The following is a 14,011-nucleotide window of genomic DNA, read 5'->3' as shown; positions in this document are numbered from 1 at the left end:
ATAGTAAATTAATAAATAAAAACAAAAATCTAAAATGGAGGACGTCGTTGAGCCGAACCGAACCACTCTCAGACGACTGCTCTTAGAATTTATATTTTTCAAAACTTATGTCGCCTTTATTACATTGTTTTAGTTTCCATTCTTTTAGTCATACTTTTGCATAAATAGGAATTCACTCCATTAAAATAAACAATTTAGAAATTCTCTCTTTTTCATTCTTCATCTTCTTCTTCTTTTCTTCTTATCTATTTTACATTATTCTATATTATTTTATAATAAATTTAGCAATAGTGAACCCTTATTATTATTATTATTATTATTATTATTGAAAGAGGAAGGACTGAATCACATCAAATATTTGCAGGGTCATATATATAACTGAAAGATGACTGAAAATAGTGAGGCATTATGATAGTCCTTGTTTAGGACACTTTTTGTAGTTGTTTGGTATTAAGTGTCACCCCCCACCCATGTATTATTATTATTATTATTATTATTATTATTATTATTATTATTATTATTATTTACATGTGTCCACTACATGCAATAGCCATCTTTTGTCTTCAATGGATGCAATTTTGTCCTTTACAAATCTTTTGTAGGGTCTTCTTCATATCCCTTGCCTTGTTTCTTTTTCCTTTATTGATGCAACACAGGAGCTATGATTCAACTCTTCAACTTTTGTCCACAGAATTCACTTGCACCAATGATACTATACAATAATACACATACATCTTGTAATATATAGATATAGATTTAGATATTATGTGAATGAATGTGTTAACAGCCCATCTCACAGTGCAAAAAGTGCTTTAATAATGAACACTTTACTCCTGTGCTAGAATCAACAAAGTCAGTTGCTCTTGAGCCAAACTGTGCACTAAATAGAAAATGGTATGCAGAAAAGCCTATTCACTTTTATAATATCATTTCAGATTGTTTTCTAATTAGTTGAGCAAGTGAAAAAGGACCTAATAGTGATTAGAGAGGTTGATAATCATAACACCGTTAAGCATTTCCATTTCAAACAATCCTTTTTTAAAACATTACACACTTGCTTCTAAAAGTATCATTATTTGCTTTTTGGGGTGTATTGAAGTTTTGTATTTTAGTGCCTAATATGTATAGCAAACTGTATCACATTTAGGCTACTAACTAAACTAGTATCTTCATGAAATTTCTTCCCACAACCACTTCTTTTAACTTTCCCTTTGAATAAAATAAAGAGATAAAAGGAAAGAAATAACTCTGTATTATATATGCCAGAGCTACCAAATAATACATATTTGCACAAAAGTTTCTGAAGGGCCACTAAAAAACAGGGAGCACATGTAGGGCTACTAGGCATAGTTTAAATTAAAAACTATGCCAAAAAGATAACAATAAAGTGGCACCAGCTTCCATAAAACAGAGATTCAGAAACAAACATTTCAATAAGCTGAAAGGGAAAGGAGAGTGATAATCTGATAAAACTTTCTATACAAATGTCAGCACCCATGTGACACGAGTTGGCTGCATCCCCACATGTGGGGCCATAGAAAACAATATGTGACAAAAGAGCCTCCTAAAGTAAAGTGAACTTTGATCATGGAATGAAGTTGCCCTTTTAAATTTACCCCTAGTTATTCTCTAAAACTAAAAACCAAAGGGAAAACCATGTTCAATGAACTGTGATCATGTGATAATGGATATACAGTAACAAACAGAACACTTGAGGAAACCCAGAAAGAAGAAAGGAAAAAAAAAAGATCTTTCAAATAAAATATAGTAAAAGAGTTTAAACGAAACAAAACCCAGAAAAGGGCAGAGGGGATATTAAATAAAAATATAAAAATAAAAGGTCACAAACCCAGTTTAACAGCTTTTGATGACCTCTCCTCCTGTGTTCCTTCTCATTTTGCCTATGTACTTCACTTTTTTCTCTCTCTCTTTTTTTTTTTTTTTTCCTTTTTAACTCCCCACTGAAATGAATCTTTCTTCAGCTGCTTTAGTAAAACATGTACAGATCACCTAATACTCTTACAATCTCCAATTCAACTAAATTCAACCCCATGAAGTAAAAGATAGTAAAGAAAGCAAAGATGTGTAGACAACAATGTAATCCATTACAATCTTCGTCCTGCTCTAAGTCTCTATGTGGTCCAACAAAAACCTATAAAAAGATCTTACACATAAGTAGAAAAGAGAAAACCTACCCAAACAAAAACTCATAAATCATTTCATCTGTCCTTTATGTATGGAATATGTATATGCTGTTAGCAGTATTGTATAGACGACGATGGTGTAGACCTCGCTGAGATCGTCTCTATGGATCTACTCTTTGATGTTGGTATAATTCAGCTATACATCTAGAGTTTTCTTCCTTGTCTATGCTTCTAAGTTTCTGCAAAGATGAACATTAGAATCAATCAGAAAGAAACCACTTCTATCCCTCATCCCTTTCTTTTCATGGTGAAAGAAGAAAACAATAATCCAACGCATCACTTCTTACCTAAGAAAAGTCAAATCCCTGCTGGCCATGTTTACTCCTGAGATAAAGAAGCAATGTTAAGCAGGTTTCTTATGCCATCTTCCACTCTATGTATTGAGGGCAAAGAGATTAAAATAATAAGAGTAATAGCAGCACCTTTGCACAAGATAAATCGTTATGGATTAGACGCCATATAGCAGGCAGAAGAGATAGGTGGTGGCGAATTTTTTTCACTAGCAAGTGTGGTACTTTCATTTAATTCCACCACAGCAGTGGAGAAGTCGGAGATATGATTACCAGATGCCTTAGTAGGAGAAGCAAAGAGGTTGTCAGGAAGCACCTGTTCTACACTGCTCTCGGAACAAAGCAAAATGAAAAGGAAGAATATGTTATAAAGTTCAATTAACAAAAAAAGCACACATAACAAATTGAGGCTTTTAATGGTGTTAAACAATATAAAACTTGTTTTCTTTGATTCCGGGAGTTTCCCCTAGTGTTTTAATAAAACAATGCAGAATACCTTCTATGGAGATCACGATCTTCTGAGACAAAGACCTTCTCCTTAACATCATTGTCAATGCAAGCAGAATCTTCTTCTTGCTGATGCTGCTGCACTGCTACTTCAGAAGTCACAGAAATGGTGGCAGTAGCAGTTTTATTACAGTCTGCGATACAATAGGCATAATAAGCACCAAGTATAGCTTTTTATATTAGACAATCAGAAAAAAAAATATAATGGTCGTTAATTAGCTAACCTTCTGGGACCTCCTGTTTAACGCCATCAAATGAATTTTGACTACTGCTTGAAAGAGACTGAGGGGGTAAGGGAACAGGAGCACCAACAGAGAGACTACGCTGATGATGGTGCAATCGATCATTCTTCAGCTCTGGTAGCTGCAGATTCATCAACCTTCTCCCTTGGAGTTCAATGGCCTGTTGAAGTTCAGCTTGCTCCAATTTTCTTCTCAAGAGAATGTCCTGTGTGTTGTACAACATTCTCCCGCCTGTACAGACAACACATTATTTAAATTTGACGAGGGCAAGAGAAATAGTTCATCGTATGCATTAACCTTCTCTTTTACTATTATTTAAGAATGACATAAGGGATTAAAGTTTGAAAGGAAATAAGGAAAAAGATGATATAAACAGAATTACCTAGCTGAAGGTCGTAGGATTCCCTAGACTCAAGTCCAGAAGGGCTCAAACATGTCGAAAATTCTCGCTCAAGCTGTTGTTGTTGATGCTGCTGCCTCCTGAATTTGAATAGTAAGTGTTTAATACATGAATTACAAGAGACAATCTAGATATGCCAAAATAAATAAAAGCACATACTTGTCTAGAACTTTTCCCTTCTCCTTATAAGGCTTGACAAGAACACGAGAATCACATATAAAATGAGGATTTCCTTTAGACAGAATGAACCTCACGGTTTCTGGATGGACGAACGTAACAAACCCAAACATCCGCTTCTGTTGGTAAGGAATCCTTACATCTTGCACAGGTCCAAACTTGCTATAAAATTTCACAAAAAGAAACAATTCAATTGCAATGTCTAGAGTTTAGCCTAATAATATTATAACTACAATAAATCAATTGGCATTTGAAATGAAATGATGACCAATTTTGCATGTGAAAAATAGAAATAAAAATAACATTGTTGCGAAAATAAATCATGTGTTCAAGAATATTCAAGAAAATATACATTTTCTGATGCCTCAAAGTTAGTCTCCTTGCTGTCAAATTCAGAAACATCTAACAAGCATGTGCCCAATTTACTAATCCAGTGAAAAAGCATAATATTATCAATATGCTGAAACTAAACTTTTCTGAGAAAGTTATCCCAGCTACTGACCAAGCTTCCGTAAAAAAATGAGAAAAGAAAATCAGCTTATGAAGATAAATACTCTTGTAATACAATGAAACTCTTTGCACCAGCTAAATGATGAAATTAAAATTGTGGGATGCTTGGTATAAACTTTTCAGAAAGTTCCAAAAGTGTAAGCCCCACAATTGATGACCAATGATAACTTAAGGAATAACATCTAAGAAAATGAAAGAGAGCTACAAACCACCTTTCAAAGGAATAAGCCACAAACATAATTATCCTTTGAACATGGAGAAGTTATATAAACATAAAAACTAAATTATGTTGAGATTTCCAACAGCACAGTCCCAAAAGCAAATTCGAAAACCTGATTCCAATAAGCAGAAGGATTATTATTTTGAAAATCTAAAAGCACAGATAAATGTTTTACAATTACTAAGATCTTCATTCTAACTATGACATCAGATATGCAATAAAAAACGGATCCCAACAACTAGTAAGAAGGTAAAGATATTTAAAAGAGTAGTATAGTATGTTACTTAAAATATTCGGAAACATCTTCATCCTTAAAAGTGCTCTCAGCTGGAAATGTCAAGTAGATCTGTCTTGAGGCCGAGTTCATCTTTTCAGCAGCAGACATTGACAAAAAGTCATTTCTTTCTGGTCGACAACGCCCAAACTTGTAAAAATCCTCTCCCATCATGAGTGCTGCTGCTGCGGCTGCGGCTCTATAATGAAACCCAAAAAACATGGATAACTCAACATATAGTATGTACGCGTACTTATACAACGTATGAATATATAAACACAAATAAGGGCCATAACGAATACGAACGACAATCACTTCAAATGTATGTAGTATGTAAGTATGTGTATTAATAATGAATATATATATATGTATATACCTCTGGGGGTCATTATGCTGTTGCAAGAGGAAATTCATATACTTGTTAACAGATGGTGAGACTCCAGCCATGAACTGAGATGCAGCAGCTAACCTTTGCTGCTGCTGGGCAGCCTTCCATCTCATCATTTCATCATGTTCGAAGCCCTCGAACTTACTCGGCGAACCCACAATGGCACCAGAAGGTTCCACTACATCTCCGAAGCCGCCATGCACGAACTTGCAGTTGCTTCCGTTCTTGCAAAACCCTCTAGCGAAGTAAAGGCAAGGCTTAAATCCAATACCCAAGCCTGAATCTTCAGTCCCGAAAGATACCTCACTAGCCGAGTAGCTCCTTCTGTGGAAATGGGCATCTCCATTGTTGACGGAATGACCCCAATCATGAGCACCGTGACCCAATTCGAGCCGCAGATCGACTAAATCCTCACCCCTAGACGACGAGTCGTTCATAAAAGAGAGGTACTCACTGAGCTGATGCTCGTCAATGAGGTCAGCATTAGCAGCAACAGCAGCCTCGCCACCATCCTTGTAGTGGTGAAGCGGGAGTGGAAACGACCCAGACCGAATATTGTCGTATGAGAGCAAGGGACTAGACTTCGGACTACTAATGGGGTTGTTTGAAAACCCAGAAAGCGGCCAAGAATTTGAGGATGGAGAAGAAGGGTTCTTGAAGTCAAAGCCGTTTGGGAGTCTCGGAGAAGATTGCGAAAATGGGTTACTGTTACAGCTAATATTAGATGGCCTGGCTATGGGGTTAAGAGGTGAAGGAGAAGAAGGCGTTGAAGAAGGTGAAGACGAAGTGTTCGAGCAAAGTCCCAACTGGATTTTAGCCCTTACAACCAACGAGTGCAAAAGGTTATCCGGTCCGAAAGCCAGTCGCACCAAATCTTTCTCTGCAAGGTCTTGAATGAGAATGTACCCAATGATTTTCGAAGCATTCTCTGGGTCTAAATTCTTGACCTTGGTGAAAATAACATTCGTAGCTTCATAAGAAGCCATGGTTTTTTCTTGGGTTTGTTGCTACAATTACTACTACTCTCCACTTAAGGGAGAGCAAAAAGATGAGTATTCCCTCTTTTTCACTTCCTTCTTCAACGAAAGACCTTCAAAACAATCAGTATCAGTAGGTTTTTCTAGTGTTAAAAACCTGTGAGTCTCTCACTCTTTCTCTCTCTCTCTGTCTATCTCTATCTATCTTCCTCTTCTCTCTCTGTAATCTGTCTTTAGAGGAGAGTGGTAGATTTCAGATCTACTTCACCAAAGAGTAATTGTCAACAGCTTCATATATGGTCGTATATAGCTCTATATATACTGTATAATTATACTGATGACACAGCAATATATACTCCTTTTTTTTTTTGTCAAGAGCAATATATACTCTCATTATTTCTTCTTCTTTTTTTTATTCAAACATATAACATGGTGTGAAACCCTAATGCAATGGTCCCACACTCTCAATTTTTTTTTCCTTTTCCCTTTTTCTTTTTTCTCTCGAAAGTTTACAACTTTTTAATTAATTACCCCCATAAATTAATATTTGAAAAAAAGAAATAAATAAAGAAATTGTACGTTATCATTCCTAATTTCCTAATATAATGAGAAGGACATTAGTGTCAAACTATTATAATTAGTATTATTTATTATTATTATTATAATAATTTGAATGATAAGGCATTAATTTTATTGGTTTGTTCTCTAAAAAAGCTAATTAAAATTTTTCTTTCTCAATTTTGACATGTACCAAATTATATCTTTAAATTTTTTTTGTTATTCCTCTTAAATTATTGAGACTGTTAAATTTAAGGACTTTTATCTAATTCTTGTAAAAAAATTTTAACATAGATAAAAGTTCAGAGGTATAATTTAATATATATCAAAGTTTGGACATGATTTGGTAAATATTAAAGTCTGGGAGCATGGTTTAGTACATACACAATCAATGAAACAGTAAAATTGAATGAAATTAGACAAAAGTCCTTAAATATAACAATCTCAATAGTTCAGGAGAATTTTTAATCGCTAAAAGAATTCAAGAAGTATAATTTAGTACATGTTAAAGTTCAAAAAAAAAAATTCTAATTAGCTTAAAAAAATTATTAATTAAATAACAAGGCCTTGATTTCAAAAAAAAAAAAAAAAAGGAATACCTTTAATATATATAATTTTGACTATATTTCATACTCTCTCTCACACACACACCTAATGCATCAATTCCAATTATAATGTCTATTGTCTTTTTCTTGTTTTAATAAATTGGTAATGTTTTATCAACCCCCACAAGTTGTTAAATAAAACTATTATTATTTGTCATTTTGCTTAGTAAAGCTTTCTCGTTTGACAATTTTATAACATTTTATGAGTTCCGGTGAAAATCTCTAATGTTTTTTTTTTATATATCTGAATATTTTGTTTTTGTGTTGCTTTCGTCACCTTTTTCCCATAAATAGAAAATGTAGGTATCATATTTTTTATGTGGCTGTTTTTTTCTATTATTATTATCTTTATGTATAATTAGAACTATAATTATTAATCCATAATAAAACTAAGAATATTTTAGCATTTAAAAAAAAACAAAAAGAAAAATAAACTGAGAATATTTTTCTAAAAGCTATCCTTTTCATTTTTTGAAATTAAAAAGCTATCATTAGGAGTAACAATTTTTACACATAAGGAATGTTATAAATAAGTAGTTTCCTTTTGAGAATCTTGAATCGTTGAAAAAAGTATAATTTTGGACAAAAGTTCGATCCTAATACTAAAACCGGATGAAGTTTAATGTATTTATATTATTATTATTATTTTTAACCTTTTTACTAAGCCTTTATACATTTTTACTAGGTCTCTTACAAAGTAAATGAGGAATGAATTTGACTCTAATTTAAGGTAATTATAATTACACAATTTGTTATGTAATTACACAGTAATTTTGTAATGGAAGAAAATTAAGAAATTTCAAGTACACTCTCAAATCCTCACAACTCTATAAAAATTAAGTATTACAAAAAACTTTCCATTTTATAATAACTATTTTACCAAATATAACACTATAAATTTAGAAATATTTACGCCAATAATTATTATTATTAAATTATTTAAGAATTTACCCTTACTTATTTTAATACTTACAATTCAGATATTTCTTTTTAATAGGTATACCAATGTATATTTATTGCTTCTCTCTCCTAAACTCTGCCTACATGCTAGCTTTTTTTTTTCTTTCCTTTTTTAGACACAGTAGCTTTTTTTTTTTAATAAGAATCTTATTTTTTCATGTTGACCGAGGTTTTCGGCAACCAATGTAATAGTAATAATTAAGAAAGCTATAAGGAATTAATGAGAGAGATTTTTACGTGGTTGGGGCATTAATGAGCCTTAGTCCACGAGTCTGTGTATTTATGATAGTAGTTATTACAAAGAATGTTCTTGTTGGATTTTTTTCTCTAGTTCTTATGAAACCCAGAATTTTCGACCCTTGCCTTAATGAGTTTGGGGGGTATTTGTAGTGTTTTTGTGAGGTGATCCCTAGAATTGAGGTACATGTCTTTCTGTAATTCTCAGTAAAGGCACACATTCCCAATGAATACATCATAGGAAATGCATGGTCTAATCCCTAGGCTTTGTAGGGATTTTATGGACGTAGTCCTTTATCCTTTTTGACTGATGTGATTCCTCACAAAGTAGCCGTCACTAGGCTCATTAATCATAGCATAGTAGCTGCAGAGAGGGGGTTACGCCGTCAGACTTTAAGACATATGGCAGTTTCAATACGCCTTCTCCCATGCGGCATTAAATCCGAGATGACTGTTCAGATAGGATCTGACACCTCCCGGAGATGCTTTGTTGTGGCTTTGCTCTCCGAGAGTATGTGAGACTCACGTGCCTTCTCCAGGAGGCATGTCTAAGGCTGATCCCTGTGGTTAAAGAGACTTAGATGAATTATCTAAACGTTAAACCCTTTCAGTCTACGTGTCATCATCTGGTTGGTCCACGCATTTTGGACAAAATCAGGGGCAACATTTACCCCCCAAGCCTTGTTTAGTGATAAAGTAAACAAGGCTTGCTTAGATGCCTCCGGTTGCCTTATCAGCTTCCTAGCACGTGCCTTGGGCGCGTGGTGACACATTAATGACCATCATTACTGCAATTATTTCCTTTTTGCAGACAACGATTCGTTTCTTGTCGATTTATTGATACGGCGCATTAAATGGGTGTCAGACGGGTACTCAAACATTTTCTACCGCCTTGATGAGTGTTTAATCCAACCGTTGGATCTGTAGAATTTGAATCGATTGCCATCCTAACCGTACGATGGTGGTTGATCACAGCTGTCTCACACCTGTTTTGGCCTATAAAAGCCAGCCTTCTTACTTCATTTGGTTACTTTCAGCATTTCACCAAATTTTCTTATAGTTTTTTCATAGAGAAAAGAAGCTTTAAACACCATTGATTTCCTGCTCTTATTCCTTCGACGTTGCCAGTCTTCGTTCTACCAGCAATCAACACCAACCCCCAGCTTTCAAACTTCATGTAAGTGTTGGAATTTATTTTACCAGGATCTTAGATCTACTCACAAGTATGTTTATTAACATCCTAAATATGAACTTTCTAAAACGATAAATTAAACACATATAAAGTTTAAGAAACCTTACATTGGGTGCAGCGGAATATAATGACTCCTTCCGTTCAGATATCTAGCCCTTGATTCCTTTCTGTAGCAGAGCATTATCAATATCTGAACCTGGATCTCTTTCTCTGAATCTTTGATGCTGAAACTCCTTTGCTGATGATCTTTCTTCACGATCTTCCTCACTATGATTGAGGTATCACTTGATGTGTGTGGGCACTACTGTAATCACTAAGGATTTCGAAATTCTCAAGAGGGAAGAGAAGAAGTGACAGCTAAAGATAGGGAGAGAGAAGGCTCAGGTTTTTCTCTGAAGGAAAAATAGAAAATTTAAGTGTAAATTTCCTGAAGCCTTCACTATCTATTTATAGCATTCCACTAGGGTTAGGTTTGAATTATTTGGCATTAAAATAATGAAAAAATCAGTTTAAATTTCCTACAAAAGTGGCTGGCCCTACACTTAGTGGATTGGGCCTTGCTTTTTGCAATTTTGCAATTTTAACACCTTTTGTATCTGATTTTCTCAAAAATACCAATTTCCTAATTCAACCATTTAAATGCCAATTCTAACTATTTAATAACTATAAATAATTATTAAATAATATTGTCATTTATCATATTTATTAATTGAACCATACAAAGTATCATAATTAACAAATATGCCCCTATAAACTCTTTCTTTACAATTTCGCCCTTACTTAGTGAAAAATTCACAAATAGACATAGTCTAATTTGAGAATTATAATTGATTAATCAAAACCAATTACATGAGTCTTACAAGCAATATTATCTCAACTAGTGGGGGGACCATGGGTCTATATAACCGAGCTTCCAATAAGTAGATCAAGAATTTAGCACTAAAATTCACTAACTTATTAATTCTTCGTTGAATCCACGCATAGAACTTAGAATTGCACTCTCAGTATATAGAATGCTCTATATGTTCCACCATATAGACACATCATTAGTTATCCATTGTTATAATCCTAATGTGATCAATGATCCTCTATATGAATGATCTACACCGTAAAGGGATTAAATTACCGTTACACCCTACAATGTATTTATTCCTTAAAACACTTGACCCCGTATAAATGATATTTCAGCTAATGTGAAATGAGTACTCCACCATTTATGTTCTTTTGGTCAAGCTCGAAGGAGATCATCCTTTGCTTACTACTCGCCAGATAGAAGCTATAGATTCCATGTTTATGATAGCGCTCCCACTCAATTGCACTACCGTGTTCCCAAAATGTACGTATCACCCTGACCTAAAAGTAGGCTTAACTAACAAATCAAAGAACACGAATAGCCTTTCAAGATTGAGCCTAATCATATCAGGATTAAGATCATTTGATCTAGGATCAACTAGGCGATATTGACTTGAATAGATATTACGGTAAGTTTAATAAATCTAAGTCAAAGTTCAATATCGGTCCCTTCCGATGCATACTCCATGCATCCAACCTGAGCTTTACTTTAACCAATGCTCTGGAAAGAACATAGTATTTCTCCAAATACAAGTAAACTCTTGTTGTAGATTATCATATCAGTAAAACCCTATGTCTGATAAATCTAGGAAACTTTATTCACATAGTCATGTTTACTTTCCAATGTGTTGACGACACAATAAACAGGATCAAGTATGTGAAAAGGGTTTCAGATGAATTTATACATTATGTACATATAATCATGAAATAAATCATGTGAACCATGCAACATTAAATGTTATTTCTGATCTATATTAATAAGTAAATCTGATTATATTGAAATGAGTTTTATTTAGGGCATAAAACCCAACAAACTCCCACTTGCACTAATATAAAACAAAAAGTGCGTTTCAAATAATCTCAACACCTTGATATACAAATCAAGTGTAGTAGTAGTAAACTCCTCGTAATAGGATCTGAAAGGTTGAATTAAACACAACCTTTTCTCCACTATTACTCTTCCTTTAATCACAAAATCATTGATAATGTGAAATTCCTCTCTATATGTCTACTCTCTTGGGATACTGGATTCTATACCTTTGGCAACTACTTTTGGTTAATCAGGAAATTAACACTAGTAGTTTAAGGCAATTTGGAATGGTGCCAAAGATGTATAGAACTTTCCTTAGACTGAATAAGTAACTTTCCTGCAGCTTTAACATTCAGTCTACCTCTGGTAGACCTAGAGACTTCAGATAGGTTTTTACACTTCTCCAAAATCACTATTCCACCCCCAGAGTAATCACCATCTTATCAGAAAGATTTACTAGCACATAGGCAAATTTCGAAATCGGATATGGTGTAGTCTAAGAGTTTTAAACACACCCTTATAGACTAACATATAGTTCCTCTTCTTTATCTTAGGATTTACTTGATTGTCTTCCAATGTTCTTCTCCTGGATTAATCTGATACCTACTCATTACTCCCACTCAACAGCAGATGTCTGGTTTAAGGCATACAAAAGCATATCTAAGACCTCTCACTGTTGATATAAGAAATTCTTTCATGGCTTTATCTTTTCTGGAATAGTTAAGACTTTTCCTTAGATAAATAAAATCTATACCTAAGAAGTTGTGAAGCTTCTATAGATTGCCATTAGAAAGAAAATGCTTCAGCATTTTACTAAAGTAAGTTGCTTGCATTAGAGTAAGTAATTACCAGGTATACCACAAGCCATAGGTTTAGATAAACTCAAACCTGTAATACTAGGAACAGGAAGTTTTGTTAAGTCCATTGAATAGACTTATAAACGAAAATTTCCTTTTATGTCCTTGTAATAGAAAACTTTAGGTTATTCCATGTGAATGGATTAAACCATAGTTCTATAGGCTTTCTTCTTAGTTTCTTATCTTGACAATCCATTACTTGTTTAAACTCACAATGGATTTTAATCACTAGTGTCTCCCAAGTCATAAGAAGGTGAGTTCCTAGAAACTCTCCCACTACGACAAGGTACCGCGAATTATGTCGAAGAAAACTAAATGGTATTAACCTCTTTGGTTGTGACAAGACAACAGAGGCAGTGGGATCATCATATGTCATATAAGATGATAGAACACTTTTGGAATCAAGAATTAAATATCTCCTTTATTTGCTACTTGTTTTTCAGACTTAGTCATTTTCTTAGAAAAGTAGTATTTGTTTGAACAAACACTTTCTTATCTATTGACAATGGGATGGTCCACCCCTAATCACTTAGAATAGCTAAGAAACCATGGTTAACAGTTCTAGCTTTTCTTAAGATTTTGATTAGGTCATCCATGAATCTAGTAATGATTTACATTAAGTATACAACCATTACATCATTCGAAATTGTATTACCATAGAAGGATTTAGGCAACGACTAGTAACTAATCATCAACATGCAACTCGAAATTTACGGGGAGGTAAGTTTGGATATAATTCAAAAATCAATTTAATGATCTTTGAACTGCATATCTACTAACTATTTCTCCACCCCTATCAGTTCGCAAGATCTTTAACCACTGACCTTAATGGTTTTAACCATTGCTAGAAATTAATGAAATTTTTCAAACATTTCAAATTTCTTTGCTAAAAGGTATAATCTAGAGTGATCGTTTTAAGAATACAACGAAAAACTCATATCCACCCCTGAATGTACATCCATCTGCGAATGAGATGAACTACTTTCAGTGGATATAGGCATATTAACTCTTTGCAGAGATTGATCTTGTCAAATCCACTATGAACAAGATACAAATGCCATAGATTAAGAAAAATGTGGTTGTGTCGTTTTGATGACTTAGGTATAGTTATATCAAAGAGTTCTTAGAATACTGCAAGTGGATCCTGGTCACAGAATACCTAACTCATATTCCATACAGTTTTAATCCATTGATAGAAGATGGATATTTAAACACTTGAGAAAGTGTAACTGTATTGTATTCTGGAATTAGAAATATAAGAAAATTTCTATTTGGATTCTAAAATTAAAGTCAAAGACTTGAATTCAACCAAATATAATGAGTAATTCTTTCTTGGACCACCACTACTAATACAAACTCTAAGTCAGATTTGCCCATACAAGTAGGAGATTTCTAAGATTGAGAATTTATATCAATTGGGAATAGAATTTCGGGATTATAATCATAAGCGTCATTTACTTTCTTAAGAGAAAATATAATGACATGAAATGATTTATAGACCATTCATCCAATGATATATTATTAAGCTAAT

General features: G+C 33.7%; 1 protein-coding gene across 2 annotated transcripts; it reads right to left on the bottom strand.

Annotated features, from left to right (window-relative positions):
• Nucleotides 1–1,728: 1,728 nt before the first annotated feature.
• LOC115719243 (zinc finger CCCH domain-containing protein 55) lies at nucleotides 1,729–6,581 on the bottom strand. 2 transcript variants are annotated; one of them, XR_004012136.2, is made up of 9 exons: nucleotides 5,201–6,581; nucleotides 4,835–5,023; nucleotides 3,803–3,982; nucleotides 3,626–3,723; nucleotides 3,226–3,474; nucleotides 2,991–3,135; nucleotides 2,627–2,820; nucleotides 2,492–2,528; nucleotides 1,729–2,383 (listed from the first exon to the last, which is right to left on the bottom strand). XR_004012136.2 is itself a non-coding variant. In XM_030648204.2 (7 exons), the coding sequence occupies exons 1-7, from the start codon at nucleotides 6,196–6,198 to the stop codon at nucleotides 2,646–2,648; spliced, it is 2,034 nt and encodes a 677-aa protein (XP_030504064.2). In that variant the 5' UTR covers nucleotides 6,199–6,553; the 3' UTR covers nucleotides 1,729–2,645. The 2 variants fall into 2 exon arrangements, 1 of the variants encoding a protein (XP_030504064.2); XM_030648204.2 differs by having other exon boundaries at nucleotides 1,729–2,820; nucleotides 5,201–6,553.
• Nucleotides 6,582–14,011: the final 7,430 nt, after the last annotated feature.

Source organism: Cannabis sativa, chromosome 2 (genome assembly GCF_029168945.1).
Source record: "Cannabis sativa cultivar Pink pepper isolate KNU-18-1 chromosome 2, ASM2916894v1, whole genome shotgun sequence".
NCBI classification, from domain to species: Eukaryota; Viridiplantae; Streptophyta; class Magnoliopsida; order Rosales; family Cannabaceae; genus Cannabis; species Cannabis sativa.
The sequence above is the reverse complement of the archived record's forward strand: the minus strand, read 5'-3'. Positions and strand labels throughout refer to the sequence as shown.

Bases quoted from the DNA above. Each gene is read 5' to 3' on its own strand.
- LOC115719243 (XM_030648204.2), bottom strand. From the start codon at position 6,198: ATGGCTTCTTATGAAGCTACGAATGTTATTTTCACCAAGGTCAAGAAT. The intron at 3,983-4,834 runs GTAACATACTAT...GAAATTTTATAG, and splicing joins GATGTTTCCGAATATTTTAA to CAAGTTTGGACCTGTGCAAG. The intron at 3,136-3,225 runs GTTAGCTAATTA...ATTGTATCGCAG, and splicing joins TAAACAGGAGGTCCCAGAAG to ACTGTAATAAAACTGCTACT.